General features: G+C 39.5%; 1 protein-coding gene across 7 annotated transcripts in view; it reads right to left on the minus strand.

Moving 5' to 3' along the window:
- Positions 1-23,695, minus strand: part of pard3aa (par-3 family cell polarity regulator alpha, a) — a 516,365-nt gene that overhangs the window by 12,737 nt on the left and 479,933 nt on the right. For all 7 annotated transcript variants that reach the window (XM_056237053.1, XM_056237055.1, XM_056237056.1 and 4 more), the window contains one exon: positions 2,562-2,685. In XM_056237053.1, coding sequence (XP_056093028.1) covers positions 2,562-2,685 — 124 coding nt within the window. The remainder of the gene's footprint in view (positions 1-2,561; positions 2,686-23,695) is intronic.

Below are 23,695 nucleotides of genomic sequence, written 5' to 3' on the forward strand. Positions count from 1 at the left end.
TTTAGGAAGGCATGTCTGTGTGTGTGTTATACTGTATATTATCTACTACACAAACAATAAGTAAGTAAGTATATATTTAAAATGCTAGAGCCCATGTCAAAAATCCAATGGTATCCCAAAAGGGAAAAAGGCCATGGTAATACAGGTACATGTCCAAAACACTATGGTAATTCAGTGGTCCTTTTATAAAAACGTATCATTACTCATCTGATGTTGAACAAGTTTTCACTGTTACATCAGTGCACCAAAAATCATTTCTGGATGCTCTCAGAGGAACATGTGACTTTGTTTTGACAGTTTTATATTGTCATTATATCAAGCTTATGGCAGTAGGATCAACAAGACTGTTATGGCTACAAACGCCTCCCTTGCGCTCTCTTACACTGCTTAACCATTATTCTCTCGACCTGCCGCTACGACTGACGGCTGTATATTTCTACAAGTCAACAGGACCACAGTGCTCATGAGCCCTCTCAGACCTTAAATCAGCGTCAAACCTGTTTGTATTCGCTTTGATGGAGTGTAATGCAATCCAGGGATGAAACACCTGGACCACCTGATTCCTTGTGATGTGAAAACTTAGCATTTCACTGTTTTTAGTAGAACCGTAACCACGATAAACACTGAAGGGGACTCACCTTTACATTTAATCTTGAATACTTGGTTACATCCTCAACACACCTCTCAGCTATTGTTTGACACAATTGTTTGCGTCAATAGCAAAGCAGCCTGTAGACCAGCGTGCCATACTGTACTGAACCTCAGTTTGAGAAATTTTGCCAAGATTTTCCCCACCTTTTTAGACTGGAGAGACTTTTTCCATACAAAAAACTACCAACAAATCCTTCACACAACCTGGGTACTGCAACGGTGCCAACCGCATGTAGAAAAAAGTCTAAACCGCAGACTTCAGGAAATTCACCCTTCTTATAATACCCTGAAAGACTCAAAGGCATTCCCTGGGTCCCACCTAGAATGTTTTGTTTTTTTAAACTAGTCCTGTTCAAACTGAGAGCCCGACCCATCAACTGTTAATACAGTAGACTTGAGACACGAGGGAGGGAGCTTATTCTAATTCTGAAAAATGTCTCTAGTCTTTAAGCAATGAAAACCATCACAAGCAATTAGGCACCTTCCAGCTTGACTCCTCTAGTTCGGTGCTGTGCAAACAACAGTGCTTTTACTTCCTGTACTAGAAGCCCCAGACACTGTGACACCATTAAGTACCAAGAGAGGTTTTTATTCATCTATACTGCAAACAGACAAGCTAAGGCTGTCAAATACAACCTAGTGCAAGTATAAGAGCTTGCTTATGAGACCATATGTATTCCTGAAGTGAAACACTACAGTCATAACTGGGACATAAGTTATGTCCTTTTGACATAACTGTCATTAAGTAGATTTATTCATTAAATATCTTTCATTAGCAGTGAGCAAAACCCATACACTCACTCTTTTTTGTGTAAGAGAGATACAACCCCTTTCTACAGACCAGTTTAATAGAGCCTAGGATATAGACTTGGGCCAGTAAAACAACCACCTTGTAACCACACAGAACTAGCAAACCCCCAGCACAACCTAGAAATCAACCATAACACCCTGGCAACCACCTAGCAACCATCCAGAATGCCCTAGCAACTACATAGCAATACCTTGGCAACAACCCACAAGACCCCAGTAGTGTGTCAGCGAAATTTCCAAGGACAAGCACCCCTCGCGTTTCAGAAAATGTAAAATTCTAGATTTTCTACTCTTCCATTTGGTGCCACTAGTGCCAAATAAATAACACACTTCACCTTTGAGCAAGTGGATTTTCATTATGCATCCATCATTAATCTTTAAGGTAAGTGTCTGAGATGCTGAATTTTATTTATTTATTTTTTGCTTCTGCTCTCTGCACTGATCTGAGTAAAACAGAACATCAATGCATTAATTGAGTTTAACACATTCTAATCTCTGTAGAGCTATTCAAGACCTGGAAGGAAAATGGAGGCCAAATATGTGTCGGAGAGGACAGGGTCAGAGAGCTGACCTCTAATTTAGGAAATGGTTCCATTCCTTGGGGTAATTAGGCTGTCATCTTTTAAAATCCCCTCCGTGCCTTTAACAGGAAGTCACAAGACAGACCGCCATGTCTGGCTCAGGCCATTACAGAGCAAAGATACACAGCTATTTGACCTTTGACCCCTTACAATTCCATTCCCAGCCTCTTGAGCAGTGTATATTATTTTAACTTGCTGATAAAGATAAAATAATGGCTAGCCTCTAACCTCTGACAATAAAATAATACACGGACTTTCAAGGACAAAATGTTAAAACACATTCACCTCTGTGCAGACCTAACAAATACAGGCAAGGTTGGGGGCAAATAAACTGTGAGATGCATTTTTGAAAGAAGATAAAATGAAAGCTGACAACAAATGCTCTTTTTCCCCCTCGAAAATGCTAAAGTAATCAAACTACCTCGGAACAAACACAACTCATGTGATCCCTGACAATATCTCATTATAATACATGTTGCCCTTTGCCCTGAACACCAAACACCAGGCTTTTGCACTCACCCTCTGTTGCTGTTGAAAGCTGTAGGATCGACGGCGGTCATCAGGTTCCTCCTCATGCTTGGCCTGCTGGAACTCTTGCCGTAGCCGATGTATCCGGTCATGGTTGCTAGGTGCCAGTCTGTTGCTATAGAGGAGAGAAGAAAAAAAAAAAGATCATATATCCTCATTTATGACATAACCAGTGGTCCAGACATCAACCTGAGAAGAACAATGACCAGATGGTACACTGCAGATGATATCAGCTTGAATAAAACATACAAGACGGTACAGTACAGCATGTTTCCTGATAAGAATACAGCTTGTTTCCTAAATCAATAGCATAAGCACCATTTGAGCCCATGTGCCCCTATCCATTTTGCTAAATTACACGTACGGACACAGTCCATTACTTTTTCCACATTTGGCTTGTGCTTGCCGGCATCATGAGAACATGAAACGGACCAAACGTTTCCGTGAAGGACTCCCCAGTGAACCATGGCCAATGATACATGTCCCTCTTACGACAGGGAGTCAAAGGCCCACATCTCAGCCCCGCTCCCCCTTCGAGAACTCGGAGAGACTCATTTGCATTCCTTTCATTAAGAGCTGGGGAAAGTGACCGTCAATGGGAATCAATATGCCTTGTCCCCCTAATCAAGCCCCGCTTTTTATCTACTCCACCACACGGGCTGCTGGTGACAAACCCCTCATTATGATACAACATCCTGTCTGAAAATACGGCTCATTTATACAGAGAGAGCAAAGGAGAACTAAGGAAGGAGATTCTCAAAAAGGGGGAGTTGGGGCACTCAATGAAAGCACAAAGAGGTAAATCATTAAGCTTGCAACAATATGGAGAACCAAGAAATAAAAGGACAGGATACAGATTTATCAAGATGTCATCTCTGTGTGGTGCTGATACAGGTGGCTAAGCCTCTACTGACGCTGATAGCTTACTTAAGATGAGATGTCTGGCCTAAATGTACTCATAATTGTAGATCACAAGCAGGAACAGCCCACTGACTGAAATGGCCACTCCGACACATTGCCAATCAACCTTCATTAAAACTACCGCTAAATGGCCTTCCATAAAAACCAAATGGAGCCGAATGAGAATCGTATGAGTGGTGATGACTGAACATCCTTGTCCTGTTGTTCCATGCAGCCATTAGAATCAATTGTATTAGCTTTACTTCATTTAACGCCCCATTCCAATATTCATATGTGATGGAGGAAGAGCTAGAGGGCCATCAAATGCATTTGCAAGGCGGTGAAAATAGAAGTGTTTTAAATTAAGCGAATCATTGAGCCGTATGCCGTGTGCATTTGGTTTTGCAAATACAGGCAGGTAATCTACTCGCCGTTTCAAGGATCAAATCCTATATGTGTCCATTTAAAATAGTGTTCTCACCATTACCAAGTATAATAATCCACTAAAACAGGCACAGGAAAGAATTTTAAATCCATTTTTAAAAGTGAGATACTATCAATATGAGAGTTTTGGGCCAAATGTAAGGCTGAATTTTAAATATGCCATTTGATAAGTTATCATAAAATGTGCAAAGTGTATTATCTTCACCCACTGACATTTGCTGACATTTTAGCAAAAGTAAAAACTTGAAAAAAGGCTTTACTCAAAGAAACGTCAAGCGGCTTCGAGAATGAATGAAGCTACGGATGGTAAAGTTAGAGGTAACTGTATGCGAGACATGAAATCTTTGCTGTGTAGTATGTTTCAAGTAATATTACAGTGTGTGTGGACAGATTACACTGCAAGGATCATAGACGTCTGTAGACTTTTGATGACCACTCTCAGCTGCATCTTTCTCACAAAGCAGTCAAAGCCTGAGAAAAATAAACAAATCACTCGGCCATTACTGCACATCTGTGAGGGGAAATTAATTTGGCCATTAGCTCCTGTAAACGTGTGATTACACATTAGCATCGGGTGGCAATGTGCCTAGTGTCTATGCTTGCGGCAAGAGGACCGCTAACAAGCTTTGAGCAGAACATAGGAAACTGGTAAACAAAGCTTTGACAGAGAGAACAAGAGAATAGAGATCAGCAAATGAACATGGTCTGGTCTTATTCATGACACTATTTTTCATAAGGAAATCTAATTATGTTGCAAACTATCTGCAGTATCATGTAACAGTGATGGCCAACATCAAAGAGTTAGCCATATGATTGGATTAAAACGTAATGTTTTTTCAGGGGACAGTCTTGACACTAAACCATCACTCCACACTCCTATTAAGGTCTTTGTTGTATGTATTGCCATCTTCATCCATTAGGAGATGGACAGGGAAGGTGCCATTAGCTTAATCTCCCTGTCTAGGAACAGCCTTCCTCTGACTCCAAAACAAACAGTAGAGATTTGGTCGTAAAAGCCCATGGAAGACCCTGCAAAGGTTAAAGTGACCATAAGCTGAGTCACTGAGTCTGGTAACCAGCTGAGGCTTGAGCTCAAACTAGTAAACAAACCAAATAACCGACCTTCATCCAACATCCAATGACCTTCCATGGTCATTGAAGAGATCAATTTAGAAAATGAAAAGTGAACTTTTACAGCCACAGATGTGGACAAGACCACTATCAGTGTCATAGGGACACCAGGAAATTACAAGATTGACAGACAAAGATGAAAATGATCTACTCATGGAATGGGGTTCAAAATGTGTGCCTCTACCAGATCAACAGGAGAATGGACCATATAAGCAGCATTTCAATTACAATTGGTCTCTTTGGACTATCGGTTATGAAATCCCCCCTGGAATTAGCAGTTGGAATCGTAAAAGAGTGCCCATGTGCGTTAAGTGCTGGCGGCCACCCATCTCATTTACTCTCCCTATTCAATCTTCCTTTAGAAAAGAAGACAAATCTTTCTATCTGTTCGCTGGAGTCCATGAATACTCCAACATCACTGCACATGATTAGACTCAGCACGCGCTTGACATCAGGTGTAGTGTGGGTTATAAATACCTATGGGCATGCATCATTGTCAGCCACAGGGCCCGGCTAAACAAGACCTCACAAAGACCTGCAGCAATTTGCGTCAATAAAGCAGCGACAATTAGAACAAATGCACCCATAAGCCAAACAATGGAGGTGGGTGAGGAGGCGGCGGAGTATGAGGGGAGGATGATGAGGGATCGCTTTCCCCAGCCTCTTGTTTATGCATCAGATTAAAGGTCAGGCGGTATGCAACCTGAAGCCAGCTTAAAGGACGGGCCTGTGTTGTTTGAGAGATAGCGTTCAGTCGAGCCTCTCCGGGCTTGGGACATCTTCATGTTTATTTTCGTCTCTCCTCCTCAAAGAAAGATTCAAGGGGAAAACAGTCTGACAGTAACCCAATTAAAGGCAAAGAAAGATAAAATATCCATATGCCACACCATTTAACAAGCCAGCAGTTTCATTCTCCCAATACAATGAAACTCATTCAATATCTGTCTGTGTGTTCTCTGACTGAAAGGTCAGTTTGCGATAGTCCGCACCCCGTTTGCTCTACCCTTCCCCCTCCTTTTCTTGTTCGTTGTATTCTATCATTTTCTACGCACACCCTTTCCCGCTCATGACTCTTTCTCAATATGCTGAATAACACCTTTTGCCTGTTTACTTTACGGCCCCAGAAAGCAATTTCTCTGAAGACAGAAGGTTATTGTTGCAGATTAAACTCTCTGAATCGAGTGTGATGCATGGGTAGCACTGACATCAGAGGCATCTGACTAAACAGGGCTCCTCACCTGTTCTTGCTCAGAGAAAACTCAATGTGACAACACTGAGATAATGCCTAGTTAAAACCGTAACGAAAGGAGGGAAAAAAAGAAACCAAAGCGGCAGAACCCCACTGGGAGACATCAAGTGAAGCGGTCCAAGTTATTACCATGTGCTTTATGGATTCAGTGCTTGTAGATTGGCAGAGCGATTTGGTCTGGAAGTAGAATGTGGAATGCTATGCGAATGGAAGAAATGAATGTATCCAATCTTAAGTCTGATGTAGGAAATTTTTCGCTTATAAACTGTCGAAAAGCACCTGCGACACTGACGTATGAATGCTTGTTTCTTTTTCTGTGACCGTCTTGTCTTTGGGTTGGTCATGTTGTGCTTCTTTACTGGAGAATCCATATAAAATGATGTCCATCAGGACATAGTTTTGACCTGTTTTGTACATGGGTTTAGCTGTTCATTAGGTGACCCAAGCTATAGATGGGCAGATGGACTACCAGCTGGTTTTGACCTGGAGGACCACCTTGGTCAGCAAGCTGGCCATTTATTGTCATTAACTGGTTTATATGATTAATCAAATAGACTACCAGTTAATAGATCTAGTTTGGACCTAGTAGAGGCTAAACCACCTTGAACTATCAACAAACCAGTTACCATGTTTAATAAGACTGCTTGTCCCCTGATTTTCCTATGAAGTATCTCTGGTTCTGTCCCCAATGCCCCCTTCAACATAGTTTCAACAACACACACCCACACACACACACAGAGAGAGAGAGAGAGAGACTGAAAATGTTGATACCCGATGTACAATTCCAATTCTTTTTATCAGACTTATTGTCAGTTTGATATTCTGTCAGACTATCTGGTTTCTTTCCATGTCCTCCAAATCTTCATAGCAGATATGGGAGATGAAAAGAAGGGTTTGCTTTTGCCCTCAGTCATATTGCATCAACTCAAAGCTTAAGTCATATTAATTCTATACCCCTGCGGACTCAATTCCCTTCAAAGACTGTCATATCTATCGGCTCCCTTCATAGATCTGTACAGATGGCATGGACAGATTAAATCAGAAATACTGCTGGTCATTTTCAGGGATAAAACAAAAGTTAACTTTTTATCACTTATCTTTACAGGAAATAAATGAGCATCAGACAATCTACAATAGAACAAAACAGAGCCCAATCAGACTCAACAACAGTCATGTATAGAGTCGGAATTTTAATGTGACTGCAACTTTCTTTGGTCAATTGAATTTGAAGTTGTTTTATTCTCCTCGCGTTAATTCAATCTTTCTCGTCTTCATTCTTTTGAGTTTTCCCTTTCTTCATCATGGCCTGCTTTCCTTTGTCTCATTTATCTCTTTTATCTTCCCCCAGCTCTTCCTTCCTTTTTCCTTCTGATCATGCTATATCTGATGCCTTCTTTCATTTCATTGCGCTATGAGGCCTGGCAGTAAATCAAAGTTTGACCGGTTCATGTTCTCGTATTGAATGAGTGACAGGTGCAGATTTGACAAAGGGGCGATAATGCTGCAGGCTTAGGGGTCTCTGACTTCACCCACGTTCCCCATGACTGATGTACGGCTGTGCCCCTGACAACCCTATGTCCTCTGCCAAGTGCCCTGCTCCCAGAGGGCCGTCGATCCCTAACAAGCAGCCCTGCTGCGGATGAGAGGCGTGCTTTTGTTCCTGTCTCCCTGTTCCAGTTTCTCTCTGTAGTGTAGCCTCCAGTTCTCCTTTCAGAGCAAAACAACATGACAAAGATGCGGGCTGGCCCGATTAGAGAGACTGGGGATGCGTCTATGTATGGTGTAAGGGCCCTTAAGTGCACAGCGGGGCTCCTGATGAGTGTGCCTGGACCCCCATTGGGAAGTCAGAGGTGGAGCCCCGTTTACTTCTTGTATGTGAGCACCTGCACACACACCCTCCCTGGGGAGACATGGAGGGCTGAATGAGGAATGAAGAGGAGATGAAGAAGTACAATAAGGAGGAAAATAAATCTTTCATTTTTTTAAATGCACACAGACACACGCTTGCACCAACCGAGGATGTCCAAAACTACCCTGACAGAAACAACACATTTGGTTTGGCTGTTCTCGCCGACATGCTCTCACAGTTTAAATTCTCTCTCAATCTTTATCTCTCAGCTTTTTTTTTCTTTCAGTTTAAGGGTGAGTGTAAATCATGCACCTGTTTCTCAGTGTGAGAACGTTCTTTAGTCTGGCTTACATTCAAACACAATTCACGCAGGCAAAGCACACAATGGCCTCTGCTGGGAGTAAAACTTTAATGGGTCTTGTCTCTTAAGACTTATTTTGCATAGTAACACTTAACCTGCTGCTGAATTAATTTATTAGACTTAAACTATCTAGATTTTTACATGTTCTTGAAAAACCACAATCCTGGAGTGTTGTGCATGATTGCTACAGAAGTGTTTGCTTTCACACGTCAAAGGAGCCCACCCTAAAGTTTCTATGACATTCTAGATTCGATCCCTCCTGCAATGCAAGGCGTGGAAACCACAGGTCTGACTGCTTAGAAAAGTACGGGATGAATTTTTAAACAGTTGTTGAATCACAAAACTAGAAACTTATACAGGCTCAACATCTGAAACAAAAATATTGTGCCACACAAATGTGAAAGAAGGCCAGAGAGAAGGAGAAACATCAAAACGAGGGACACATAAAAAAAGCATAATACATAGCAATAGGAAAATACAGATGCCTGATACCCAGTCCACTAGAACACAATGCATTCCCTCCGCCCCAAACTGGCAGTCCAACTAGGGCTATAAAGCCTTGGTCTCCAGACCAGAATGGATGTCAGTAATTGATAGTGATGATTACAAAAGCGCTCTCATTGGTGTAGATGGCAGATTTCGCCCAGGTCAATTAAAAATGCGATCACTTCCTGTAATGGCTGTTGGCCACACCCACCAGGTCTTGCCAACAATGAACCAACAAAACATGTAACATTAGTATTACCCAATTCCCTATGCTGTCTCATGAGGAACACTCTAAAACTTGACAGTCGGCCAAAACATTGGAGAAGCGCCACTTTAATCTGAAGATGTTCCGGTAAACAGAGGTATTTGTCCACAGCAACACCAGACCTTTATCAATTATTAAATTCAATCCATCATTCTCCCGTGGGGCTCGGCAATCTTACACATGTATGGTCAGTAAAACCAAAAACAAGCTCCTTTATAGACATTAATCTATAATGACTCCGGTCCATAAACATCAGACCCTATGTGAAAAACAAAAGAAAGCATAATTTTCATAACATAAATGCATAACTAGATTTTCAAATTGTCTGAATGAGTTCAATTGACAGATTAACATCTTTAACAGATGTCTTCAGAAATATTTGATTGCTGTGATTTTTAGGAATCCATCCATACAAGAAATGTACAGGGCTTTTAAAACATGTTAGTGAGAACCTAAACCCCAACCAAAAGAAAAAAAAAAAGGTAAAGCATAATGACTTCTAGGTAAAACTAAAAGGAAGTTTTCGTCTTATTATTGAGTTCTGGGAAGTGAGCATTCGAGCAGAGGTTTGATTGACAGCTGCAGAGTCCATAAAGGGAAAGATGAAATTTGAAGTTAAGGCTGTTAATCCGGTATCATTGATTGGTCGGTACTTCGAATCAGAGAGAGCTTGCCTAGACTGTTCAATGTATTCAGGGCCTGATGCACATGTCTAAGACCCCACGACCCTTCAGTCTGCTTTCACTGAGGTCTCAATATGCCACTTCAGTTCATTAATCTCACTCACTCCTTTAGGTGGGGTGGGACACGACTAATGACACAGACACGGCTAACGACTGCATATTTCGACTGTCTTTTGAAGGACACATCTCACTATTAATTTAAAATGTCGTTATTGTAATTAGATGGTTGACAACTATATTTCAATATGAGTAATGGTACAATAATATAGTGGTGTTACTTGGTAGGTAGAGTGATGTTACTTTTAATTATTTGGATACTACTTCTACTACTAATATTCCATCTTTAGGCTGCACTTAATGCAAATGGATATTATTATTATATTATGATTATTATTCAGATGGTGATATTGTTTTCAGTCCTCCAAGGTAACAAATGGATAAGAACCTTGAATCTGGATGGAGACAGACTTTATCGATAAACTCTGTCAGCATGTTGTGGCCAGTCCATTTAGACTCCAAGGAGCCAAGTGGATCTGAACAGAGCGGTCTGGGGCCGATTCATAGCGTTGCTAACAGGAACAAAATAAGCACCTTAGAAGGAGAATGTAATGCATTAGTATTCGAAACCCATGGTGGGGTAAAAAAAAAAAAAGGGGGGAGATCCACAGTTTCTGCACCTCCTCAAATTTTAACACGTTACAAAAAAAGAAAGAAAGACCAAAATGAATATGAAGAATGATGATTCATATCAGGGTATCATCATTTTTGGAGCCATGAACTCTTAGAAAAAAGGTACGAAAGCTGTCACTGGGATGGTACCCTTTCAAAAGGTTCTAATATGTGCCATTTAGTTACTAATATTGACACTTTTGGTACCGATTTGGTACTAATATGCACTCTTTAGGTACAAATATGTAGCTTGTGAAAGTGTACCGCCCCAGTGACAGCTTTTGTACCTTTTTTTCTGAGAGTGTGTAACTATCCCAATACCCCTTACAGCTGCTCAACTTCCTCTCACAACTGCGAGCGATGACAACACCAGCACAACTCCAGAGTCTAGAAGAGGCGATATGGTCACTTAAACTACTGCAGACTCCAGCTGTTCCTCTCTTGGCTCATCAAAATGCCATCGGACACTAACTGAGGAGTCACATTTGGACACTTCCAAGCAAACAAAGAGAGGACTAAGCTTTTCCTCTTAGGAAACGTATTGGGACCACACCACAGGTGAAATAAGGTACAATAGAAAAAAAGTAGAAGAGATATGGAAAATACAGCCTACATGAACAAAGAGAGTGATTGTTCTAATGCATGAGCTAATCTCCTTTTTTTTCCATAAATACAAGCACATATCTCCCATTTCAAGTGGTAGTATTTCATCGGTGTCGAAAACTTTTCCCTTTAGATTTACGCCCATCTGACATCAGTTGAGCAGCGGCGGGTGGTCATATTTCATCTCGGCCGACACGCACCATAATCAGGCCGCAGTTGGCAATTAGGTTGCACTTAATGCAAATGGATCGACTGGAAAATCAGCATGTGAATGGGCACTAGCCATCCGCTAGCGCTAGCTTATTACACACACCGTTGACCTCACTCTCAAAAGCCCCTCAGCAGAAGAGCTAACAGACGCCAGGGCACCAACCCATCGCGGGGAGGTGGAGATCGGGTTTCAGAGGTGGGCACCCCTGGGCCCTCACTGACATCGTGCAGCGGCGTATTACTTGACATCTGTTGTACGAGTTAGCTGTGCGATTGAATCTGTAAAAGGGATTATCTGGCCAATCTATTGTCAGTCATTCCTGAACCATGATTCCTGGCGGTTTACGTTTCATGGCTTATTCAGAATATGCAGAACAGATTCAAAGTTCATGCATTAGGGTTCGTTCAAAAAACAAAACAAAAAAAACAGGAGGAGCAGCAACTGAAGCTTTTGAAATGTCAATGGCCACATATAACCAGTATGAGCCAGTAAATTATTCACATTTTTTCCATCACTTTTTCTCATCTTTTGCTATTCGTTTTTCCACCTTTCCCAAGTGCCTTGTTCTTATTAATAAATAAAGAAAAAAGGCACCGTACGACACCAAGCTGGAACATCTACTCTGTGCCACTTTATAACAATATTGACATAAAGAGTAATGAGGCAGAATTAAATAGTTTGGTAACACTTTAGTTTAAGGTCCAGTCCTCACTATTAACTAGTTGCTTATTAGCATGATATTGGAAGTCTTAGTACTTATAAAGCACATATTAATGCCTTTTTCTGCATGACCTTATTCTACATCTCTTATACCACCCAATACCTAAACTTAACAACTACACAACTATTAATAAGCAGTAATTAGGAGTTTATTGAGGCAAAAGTTGTAGCTAGTTAATAGTGAGAATTGGACCCTAAATTAAAGTGTGACCAATAGTTCTTTTTCCCTCTAAAACAAAATTACTGTCAATAATGAGCGTTGCCAAAGTTCTTTTCTTTTAAACTGTCAACAAAAACAAATATAAAAGTAGAAAATATATGCATATGCGTCATGACAATAATTAAATTATTGTTATCAGAACTGTTGATTAGAATGATGAGAATAATAAAATAAAATGTAATAAATACAGTACTAACCAAAAGTGATGTCCGGCATGGAAAATCTTCACCCTTTATTAAAATATTATAAAAAATGTGTTAAAGATATTGTAAGCATATTGCGTAGTAATGCTTTTTTTTGTGGATTGTTTTATTTGTGATAATAAGACTATGAAATATGTCAAATTGTATAGCATATTTTTTGGCCAAATTATGAACATATGCAAACGAAAATATATAAAATATTTTCCTCATATTTGTTTGGTTTAATTGAACTTGTAAGGTCATTAAAAACAAATAACCCCTCTAGACATGACTTTTGGCCACTGATGTATATGTTGTATCTATTCAAATAAAATAAAATAATGTGATACTTTAACAATATAGGTCACTTCAGTCAGTAAAATGGTCAAAATTAGACTAATATGACATGACAACGTATTGCACAACTGTGGAGGAAAATTTTCATCAAAAATATGTTTGCTTGTGTGTGTTTGTGTGTGTGTGTGTCTGTCCAACCCAGTTATCCACAACTATTGAATTAGAGCCCCAAGCCCCTTATGGGACCCCGCACTTGGGGTCATAGGTCATGACCTTTAGTAATGGCAATGCTAGAGATGAACAAAAAAAGCTCTGAAACTGGCCGTCATTTCAATTAAGTTATCAATGTTGTGTAATAATCAATGCAGGGTCAGTAGGTTGGCATATGCAGACAGATGGCACATAAAACAGACAAAACCTTCTATTCTCAAAGCTAAACAAAATCCATTCCTCTTCACAATATTTTGTTTTATGGATATCCAATACATGTTGTTAAATCCAGTTTCCCAAGCAAAGTCGCTCAGCAACAAGAAGTGATTGTGTTTTTAAGGGTCATTTCATGGGACCTTGTGCGTATGATATCTGAAGGTATACGAAGTATAGTTGACAGGTGGGATGGATAAAGATGGATGATTGAAGCGAAGAGAAAGGGACAGAGAGAAAATGAGAGACTTAGATATAATATTGACGACCAATCCGCTGGGCTATACATATGTTAATAAGCTCACCCTAAATGACCCCAGTATTCGAATCACAATTATCTGCTGACTGTGGCCTGTCACTTTAATGATCTATTGTTGCATGAGGCTCTCAGTCTTAATGAAGACACATTATAGGTTAAAACCAAGAGGTCTTCTGAGAACACAAGCAAGAGGCCATCACAGTTGATTCTGCACGTGCACATCCAGCAGACACTATCAGCCATCAATCAAGACTGGGTGTGTGACAGAGGGAGGCCTAAATGTGCCCACAATTGCAATAAAAAACATTATGGACCTTTGAATATATATATATACCAAGTTCTGTTATGAAACTCTAGATGGTGCAGGCTGATGGGTCCATTACGCAAACTGCTGACAATCACATCTTTAACTACACGACACAAGCTGATTGGTTCTCGTTCTGCATTTGTAGCCAATGAGTTTGCTGATCTCCATTCAAATAGTTGGTCAAGTTTATGTAGCAGTTTGCAAAACACTTTCAGAGTTTCTCTAAAACCCTCCACCTTCCCCAGCTCCACCTGTATAGATCTGCTATGGGTTATATTTCATATATGCTATTTGTGCATTGTGTCATGTGTTCATTAGCAGTAGCAAATCTCTGCAGCAGTGTAGCAGATCTGTTCCACCAAGACCAAATACATTAGCATTGTCATATGCATTATCATGCTAAACCCTTCCAAGAGTTGTCATGATAGAAAAATATATAAATAAATAAAAACTTACTGACCCCAAACTTTTGAACAGTAGTATATACAGTAGTTCAGCATCACCTGCATGACCAGACACCATTTGGCCTTTTGTTTTATTTATTTTATAATAGCTTTTCAACCAAAAAATAAAATAAAAAAGTGGCGTGGCACTTAGGTACCATATTACTATTTTAAATGTACGTTTTGGTAGTATGATTGCAACGGGCTAATTCGCATGTTAAGCGTTTTCCCATTGAAAACCAGTGTAAAGAAAACACTTAAAGTGAAACTTTGTGCGTTGCATTCATATTCTGCTCACGTGTACACATAATTTGATTATTAATCGTGGTATTGGAGGACAAAATCCAGTATACACCCTGTCTTAATGCATTACTAAGCTTTCTTTTCTATAGGAAAACCCTTAGCTCATTGTGTAACTTGTATTATCCTTGTATTATACCACATGTATATCTTATGCATCATCAATAAAAGTGTCTCCTGAATTTGGTCTTTTGATATCATTGTTTTAGCACATTAGTACTTAAAGGAGAACTCCGGCGCAAAGTGAACCTTTGGTCTAATTACACATTGTTACCTAGTCAACCGTTATCTGAGATTTGTTTTCATGATTATCGAATGTAAATAGTTTTATCTCTAAAAACAGTTTAGCCTAAAGCTAGTATAACGCTAGTATATTGGGCATAGATCAATGACAAATAAAAATCGCTTGTTAATACCACTAACAAGGCTCAAAATAGCCCCACACTAACACGGTAGCATAATGAGGGTCCCTACCTTCAAACCGAAGCATTGAGAACTTTGTCAGTGTCCAGACAGTTTAATAAGAAGATATTTTTTACATACAGTCAACTTCGCGTATACAGGCAGAAGCCATCTTTGAAATACAGTCTTTACCAGTCGATCTACGAACGCCGATCCGTATTGTCATTGATCTATGCCCAATATACTAGCGTTATACTAGCTTTATAGGCTAAACTGTTTTTAGAGATAAAACTATTTACATTCGATAATCATGAAAACAAATCTCAGATAACGGTTGACTAGGTAACAATGTGTAATTAGACCAAAGGTTCACTTTGCGCCGGAGTTCTCCTTTAATACAAACATGGTAAATAATAACAGGTGGGCAGCAGAGGAAAGCCTCGTTTACATGAAAATCATAGGATTTTTATTATTGATTATAAGACATGAACATGAAAGGATTGTGTTGATAGATATGACATTCAGAGTAATTATGGATTTTGGCTTTAGATAGAGAAAGGAAGCGATAAAAAAGGGATGTAATGAGAAAGTGTCACAAATAACTCTTGTGAAATGAAACTTGGAATGACTGCGGATTCTGCAAAAAGGATTATCCAGCTATTAGTAAAAGACACCTGTTATGACGGTGTAGTGTCTCTGTATAAAGCGCTTCCAATGCTCTGATCGTTGTGATGTAACAAGATTTTGAGCAGCTTTTCAAAGAGCCATACAATGCCTGCCAAATATGCTGAAAGCAGAGGTCAGTGAAGCTAACTGCCAGAACAGCTCAGTCAATGAGACCGACAAGATGGCCGACAGCCAACATCTGTTTCTCAACCCACCAAAAAGCCTGAGAAACTTTCAATATACCCATTTAAGCCGTAATAGCAAAGTTGTTTCTGCCAAAGCCGGAGGATTAGAGGTTTGTAACATTAGAAGCCTAGCCGAGCGCTGGAACATGCAGAAATCTGACGAGAGTTTCCACACTTTTCATCGGCCGGCTTAATGAAGGTGACAGGGTGCGAGAGAATGAGCCGTCCGACTGTCATCGTCTGAGGCGGAAGCGCTTTCACCGCAGGTGTTTTACACGCAACGACTGAAGCAAAAACACTCTGAGGGTGAGGATGAAGTTATCTGAACTGGGATCCCAGTGTAATCTCTACTAATCCTCCACCCATAGTCTCACCACAGCTGAATAAAGAGAAACTCCCTCAGGTTACAAGACAAGCGCATTCTGAAGTTCTCTTTAATTATCGTGCTTCACTTTTCAACTCAACCCGGTTACTCAACAGCAATGATGAGAGCAGAAAACTTCTGCCGCACTTTGCAGTCATGAGCAGTCCTACTTTCTGTGCTTCTTCTTCTTCTTCTTCTTCCCCCGGAGGATCGTTGCGTATTCTCTCTGTCTGACTCTTTTCATCTGGGTTATGTAATGGTAGCCCACAGTTCCCGGATCCAGATACCATACACTCGCTTTCTAATTTGAGAAGTGAGAGCGCATGCATGACTTTTTGCTTCTTCATTAGATTTATTTTTACGATATGCCCAACAAAATGCAGACACGATGTGTTTAATTTGCTCACGTCTCTATTACTTTAACACTGGACGTCTTTGTTGTTTAGTTTAAAAAGGTGTTTCATAGTTTGCGTTTTGTCCATACAATAAAAGTCAATGGGGTCCAATCAGTGTTATTTGAGTATCATCGAGACGTTGTATTACTATTTTGAATTAGCTTTTTCGTTTTCATTTATTTTTTTAAATGTCTATAGTTTTATTTATTTTTATTTTAGTTCATCAAGATAAATGTTGCAATAAAACACATTTTTTGTATATATTTTTATTTTATTTCACTTAATGCTCATTTTATTTCAAGAAATATTTTTTTTAGGGTTTTAGTTTTAGTTTACTATAATAACCCTTGACTTTTATTTGACACAATAATACTAAAAAATGTATTCACAGAAGAAAGTCAGTCATAGAGGATTTGAACAACATGTTATTGAGTAAATGATGGTAGAGTTTTAATTTTTGGGTGAAGCAAGTCATTAAAGTAATGTGGAGAATAAATAGAAACCAACAAATATGAAATATCCTGTCGATAATTGAGGTCACAGTCAAAACATTATGCAAATATACACTCTAAAAATGCTGGGTTGTTTTAACTAAATTTTGGGTCAAATATGGACAAACCCAAACGTTGGATTAAAAATGCAATTTAAAAATGTAACCCAACGACTGGGTTTGTCCATATTTGACCCAAAATTGGGTTAAAACAACCCAGCATTGAACACAAATGCTGCTTCTTCACATCAAATTATTTTAAAAAAATGGCACTTTAAGCTTGCCAAGAATTTGGTTTCTGGCTTTCTCAATTTAGCATTTCGCTCCAGCGCTCCTTTAAATAAATGGCTGAATTGTGTGTGAAAGAGAACAGTCACTTCTCAGGTTCAGCTCAGATTGAGTGACGAGACAAAAACAGCAGATTAAAGTCACTCGTTCAGTCTCTCACTCCCACAGAAGCCAGACAAGCTGAGGAGGATTAAACCCGCAACTGATATTCTGACGCTTCACAAACTAAGAGCAAACAACTGTGAGTCCCGTCCAGATGGCCACTGAGTGACCACGAGAAAACACACACTGAGGGGGGATTTGGGAACAAGGGCATGTGTGAGAGGTTTTTAATTAAAACCACTGTTTACTAAATAGCATTAGCCACTGAATACAATAGCAGGACTTTATTGGTAATGGCGAACCTACTTGGTTAACACGTCTCATTCAGGTGTGATTGACAGGTCAGCCAGGTGAGAGATGAGACACATGCCCTCAGCTCATGTAAAGGGTGTAACTGCACACTAGTAGTTTTAGGGTGACTCTAATGAGGCGTCAATGGCCTAAAACACCTGGAGGGAATGTGTTCATTTTAAGGCCCAAAAACACACCTATGCCATTTTATCTGCTTTTTTGGTTTTGTGATTATTTCCAAAATATAACATTTTTCGATTCATGTGTAATAATTTTTGGCCTATCCGTCGAGTCGACAGGATCCTAGGGAGTAGCTATTCGTGATGACTAATAAAACATTAATATTTATGCTATTGGTCAAAAGTTTTTTTTTTTATGGTTTTGAAAGAAGTTGCTTATTTGACCCATTTCACTGGTCAAAAATACAGTAATATTATGAACAATGATTACAATGTAAATCAGCTGTTTTCTATGTGAATATATAGTAAAGTGTAATTTATTCCTGTGATCAAAGCTGAATTTTCAGCATCATTACTCCAGTCTTCAGAGTGATCCTCTAATATGATGATTTGATGCTCAATAAACATTTATGATTAATATCAATGTTGAAAACAGTTGTGCTGCTGGATACCGTGAAACATTTTTTCCCCTTCTTTCATGTAAAGAAAGTTCAAAAGAACAGCATTTATTTGAAATGTCTTTACTGTCACCTTTGACCAATTTAATGTGTCCTTGAATAATTAAAGTATTCATTTCTTTCAAAAAAGCAGGTCTTTCTCCACATTCAGCTTATAAACAATGACCTTAGGCTACAACACATACAAATCACAAAGAATGGGAAATGTTTAATTTCACATTATATTGTTTTGGTTATGGAACAATTAATGGTTGTAAGATTCAGACAAGAAAGAGGACATGATATGGCAGATCAAATTAATGCGAACTGAACTTAAACTCGTTTAGCTCACGTGCTAACCGCTAGGCTATGGCTTCAGCTACGCTTTTTTTCTCCCTCTAAATCTGTTCTCTAACAGGAGCTTTCACTCTCAATGTGTTTGTCTTCTCTTCAAAACAAATGAAACGATCGCACATTTCCTCGTCCAGTAATTATCACCCTTCACCATTAGCTTGACTTCAACGGATCTAGCGCGTAAACAACGCGAGCCTATTCTGTCATCACATCCTGACATCTTTAAACAATGACCATGTTTACATCACAATTCAAATTGTTATTCATTGTCAAAGTCAGACCACCATATGATATGAAACAGCTTCAGGAAAAACAATAGAGGCCTACATTCATATCTCGTGTCATTCGCTGACACAAACGGATGTGTTTGTTATTCTATGTTATTCATATGTGCAAGAATGTCTAAATATAGCTGTGTTTCGACCACCGGCATTCACTTCAACTGACAGGTCAACAGAGCTTCAAACTTCTGACGAACTGAACCAGATCCACCGCAACTATATCAAGTCTTCAGCAGGTTTTCATCTTCCTTTCCTTCTTTCTCCACATTCACAATATTCAAAGTGACTGATGAGACTTCCAAGGTAACAGTTTTCATTTCATGCTTCCAGGTCTGTGGTTTGGGAGGCTAGCCAAGCTCAGATAAATCATCTTTGGCTTAAATTAAAGCCATTATCACCTTTAAACAGCCTGGCTCGCGGACGCCGACACTGCTGATCTTCACCCGGGCCTGGACTCTTCCCTGCCGGGCTGATATGAGTGATGGAGAGGTCTCGGATCAGTTCAACCCATGAGCTTAGTGTACACAAGAGTCACGAGTGTGAGTCAACACGGCCTCGAGGTGACAGAGACACGGACACGCTTTTGTGTGACGACCTTCAGTTTGTTTCTCATCTCTGTTGCACATACCAAAGGTGAAATAGTTTGGTAACACTTTACTATACGGTTCAATAATTAACATGAACTAAGAATGAACAACACTTCTACAGCATTTATTAATCTTAGTTAATATTCATTTCAACATTTACTAATACGTTATTAAAGGGATACTCCACTTTTTTTGGAAATAGGCTAATTTTACAACTCCCCCAGAGTTAAACTGTTGAGTTTTACCGTTTTTGAATCCATTCAGCCGATCTCCGGTTCTGGCGGTACCACTTTTAGCACAGCTTAGCATACATCATTGAAGTGGACAAGACCATTAGCAGTTCTCAAAAAAAAAAATGACCAAAGTGTTTCGATATTTTTCCTATTTAAAACTTGACTCTTCTGTAGTTACATCGTGCACTAAGACCGACGGAAAATGTAAAGTTGCGATTTTCTAGGCTGATATGGCTAGGAACTATACTCTCATTCCTGCGTAATAATCAAGAAACTTTCCTGCCGTACCATGAGTGCAGCAGGCGTAATGATATGACGCAGCGCCTGAAAATAGGCTACCTTCCATCAACATAACGGAACTATTTTCAGGCGCTATTTTCGAAAGGCACTATTTTCGAAAAATATCGAAACTCTTTGGTCATTTTTTTTTTAGAAATGCTAATGGTCTTGTCCACTTCAATGAAGTATGCTAAGCTATGCTAAAAGTGGTACCGCCAGAACCGGAGATCGGCTGAATGGATTCAAAAACGGTAAAACTCAACAGTTTAACTCTGGGGGAGTTGTAAAATTAGCCTATTTCCAAAAAAAGTAGAGTATCCCTTTAAAATCAAACGCTGTGTTTGTTAACATTAGTTAATGCACTGTGAACTAACATGAACACACAATGAACAGCTGTATTTTTATTAACTAACATTAACAAAGATTAACTAATACTGTAACTAATGTATTGCTCATTGTTAGTTCATGTTAGTTAATACATTACATAATGTTAAGATATGAACCTTATTGTAAAGTGCTACCGCTATTTTAAACATTACATTAAATGACCTTTTTAACTTTCTTAATATGTTCGTGGTCCTACTATAAATTATTAATTTATTAATCAGAACTTGGTGCATGTCTAATTCTACATTGTACTTTTATCCAAAGTGATATACATTACATTTACAGTATACGATTTATCAAATCATTCTTTCCCTGGAAACGTATACATGCTCACGGTATGGAAGCATGTTACCGTTTTTTGGTTTATGGATAGTTTGCTTTTGTGGAAACTTGCATGAGAAATGTAGATGAGAAGTAATTTGAAACTCTAATGCAAGAGTATGCAAACAGTTTTTTACGAGCACATGGGATGCTTTTCTAATTGCATGCCACATTTTTTGTGCACATGTAAAATATTTAGTTTAATTTTTAGTTTCTCACTTTAAGGGCATTGTTTTTAGTTGGAACACGTCACATTATGGAAGAACAATTACGGACGTTGCATTTGAATAAAAATGTCTTTTAAAGTCAATGAAACAGAAGAAGCGACGGATCTTTTCTCCCGTATTGTGACACATCCATATATATATACATATGGTATAGTACATACAGTATATATATATATATATATATATATATATATATATATATCGAATGGGAATTTACAGCAAATTCTGATGAGGACAGCAGATCTATAGTTTTCAAAATCATCACTGGAGATTTTCCTTGTTTTTCTCCTCTCGTTTGCTCCTCCTCCTCTTCAATTATCTACATATGCCAAATTCCGAGCAAACACATTTATGAATGAATTCCTGTATAAATCCACCTCTGGCATTTGTAGAGGATTGGCGCTGCTGTAGACGCCCAACATTTACACATGAGAAGGAATCAATTAGAATCCTTGAATTCAATTAAACTAAAGATGGAGCGACAATCAAAGTGATTCACTGCGCACATTATTGTCCTGCTGGTTATATAATAAGCACGTGTGCATGAGTGTGTTTGCGTGTCCTTAGAAGAATCATGGATTTGTGGCTCTTCTGGGGGTTGTTGGAATTTATTGTTATGCATCCCCCGACTATTGAAGCATTGGAAGGCCGTGATTTCACTTCTGGCAAGTGTGATTTCTCTAACATATGTCTATATTTGCACATTGCCCCCCTGAGAGCTGGCAAATCTGTAAAATAGCGTATGCCGCTTAATGCAGCGAGGCTTGGATGCATGTGATTTTTTTACTCAGATGCTGCCAGTCCAATAACGACATTCAAAGACTTACTGTAATAGGCTAAATGAGGTGACACTATGAAACGGCACTTAGAAAAATGAATAGGCTCGACACTTATCTCTGACAGGTCGGAAAGAGGTGCAAGGCTCCAGACTACAGTCACTAAATAACCATAAACCATAATAGACAAAATGATTACCACTAGCACATGGCTGGCGGATAAGGTGCTGGTGTCCTGTCATTCTGTCAATCACAGGAAGGATATAAAGTTCAATAAATAGTAAATAATGCCTGTTATGGCATAGCTAGAGTCAATATAATAAGCTCATCTCCAGTGGACGTTGGTCTGTGTTATATAGCCAAAACTAGTAGTGCCATACAACCAGTGAGCAAGATAAAGACCTAATGTCAACGAAAAATGACCTTATGACTAATAACAAGGCATTTGGCTGGCATATAGATGGCCCTAAGAATGACATAAAAGTCATAAAACTTGATTTCATGGCATTTTTGAACAAATTTATTGCATTAAATCGAAAAGCAAGTCCTGGGGCTTTTGATTGGAAATCTCTGGTCAGTTAAGTTTTCCTTCTGTCTCCATCATGTTTGCACTGCATTAAGATCAGTATCTTCTCGCACGCATTAAATCCTCATATCACACACTGTTTTATTCTCTCGTGAGCTCCGGGGCCTCCACTGATTACAAGGTTGACGGGAAACACGGTAATTTATGAATAAGTAATATATTGAGATAGCCAAGTTTCCTTTTAATTAAATTAAATCACATTAAAAACCTTGGCTGAGGAGAAGTGAGGAAAAGCTCGACTGAGACACGAAAGTGAGGTTCGGTCGCAGGATTAACGGCCGTCGTTAAAAGAGAACGACTTTCACACTGTCATCTGTTCCAAAGTCACAGTAAAGAAGGACATTGTGTAAACGCACACAGGCTTGAGAGGCCTTGAGCGGGCCGGACGTGGCCCAACCATATTGTTTTCTGAGCTTTTTCTCTTTTTTACCACCCACAACATAGAGTGAGCATTCATAGCCATTGAACACCCTTCAAATAAAGACAGAGTCAAATAAATCGCCCTCTGAATGGAGATAAAAGAAGTGGTGGGCAGGAACGCTGTGATTTATGTATCCTAGCGAGGGTCGTCCCACTGCCATGGTTACCGAGAGGTCACATGGGACGGGTGAGGGGTGTGACAAATGGATATTTAACCTCTCGCTGCCTGGTATTTCCCGGCGGCGTCGGCAGATGCTGCGTCAGCGCTTTATTGGAGGCTAATTTGAATCTGTGTAACTTAATAGCGCGTTAGTGCCCCCATTGGAGCATCTCCGACTGTTAATAATAAACTCAACAACAGACTGAGAGATTAATTAAAAAAAATGCGAGCATAAGCGAACGTCTTGCTCAGAGTTACAGTCCAGCATTGAACTCAAACTGACTTTGCATTTGTTGTGTGCACTATCTAGGGGTCTTGGTCACCGTATTGTTCCTGCCATATGGGATCCGGTTTGAACACACAGATAAGCCAGCGGCACGCTGCTTTCTGACCCAGCTGGCACTAACCACACGATAATTATTATCCCAATTACTCAGCTAAACTTCCCCCACTCCGGGTAGATTATAGAGGACGACACTGCAGCGGGGGAGGGGCTACACTGAAGGAGAACAATAACACATCATCTGCTGCGCAATCAAATCTCTCATTTTAAAAACGTTTAGATTCGGCCCTGTTTACACCTGGTATTAACTCTTTCCCCGCCAGCGTTTTTACTGAAAAAAGCCACTGCCAGCTTTTTTGAGCATTTTCACTAAATTGACATAACCCCCAGAGTATTTGTTGCATGAATATCTAAATATGCAATTTATCAA

The sequence above is a fragment of the Rhinichthys klamathensis genome, unplaced genomic scaffold (assembly GCF_029890125.1).
Source record: "Rhinichthys klamathensis goyatoka isolate OS25496 unplaced genomic scaffold, OSU_Roscu_1.1 h1tg000476l_1, whole genome shotgun sequence".
Lineage (NCBI taxonomy): Eukaryota > Metazoa > Chordata > Actinopteri > Cypriniformes > Leuciscidae > Rhinichthys > Rhinichthys klamathensis.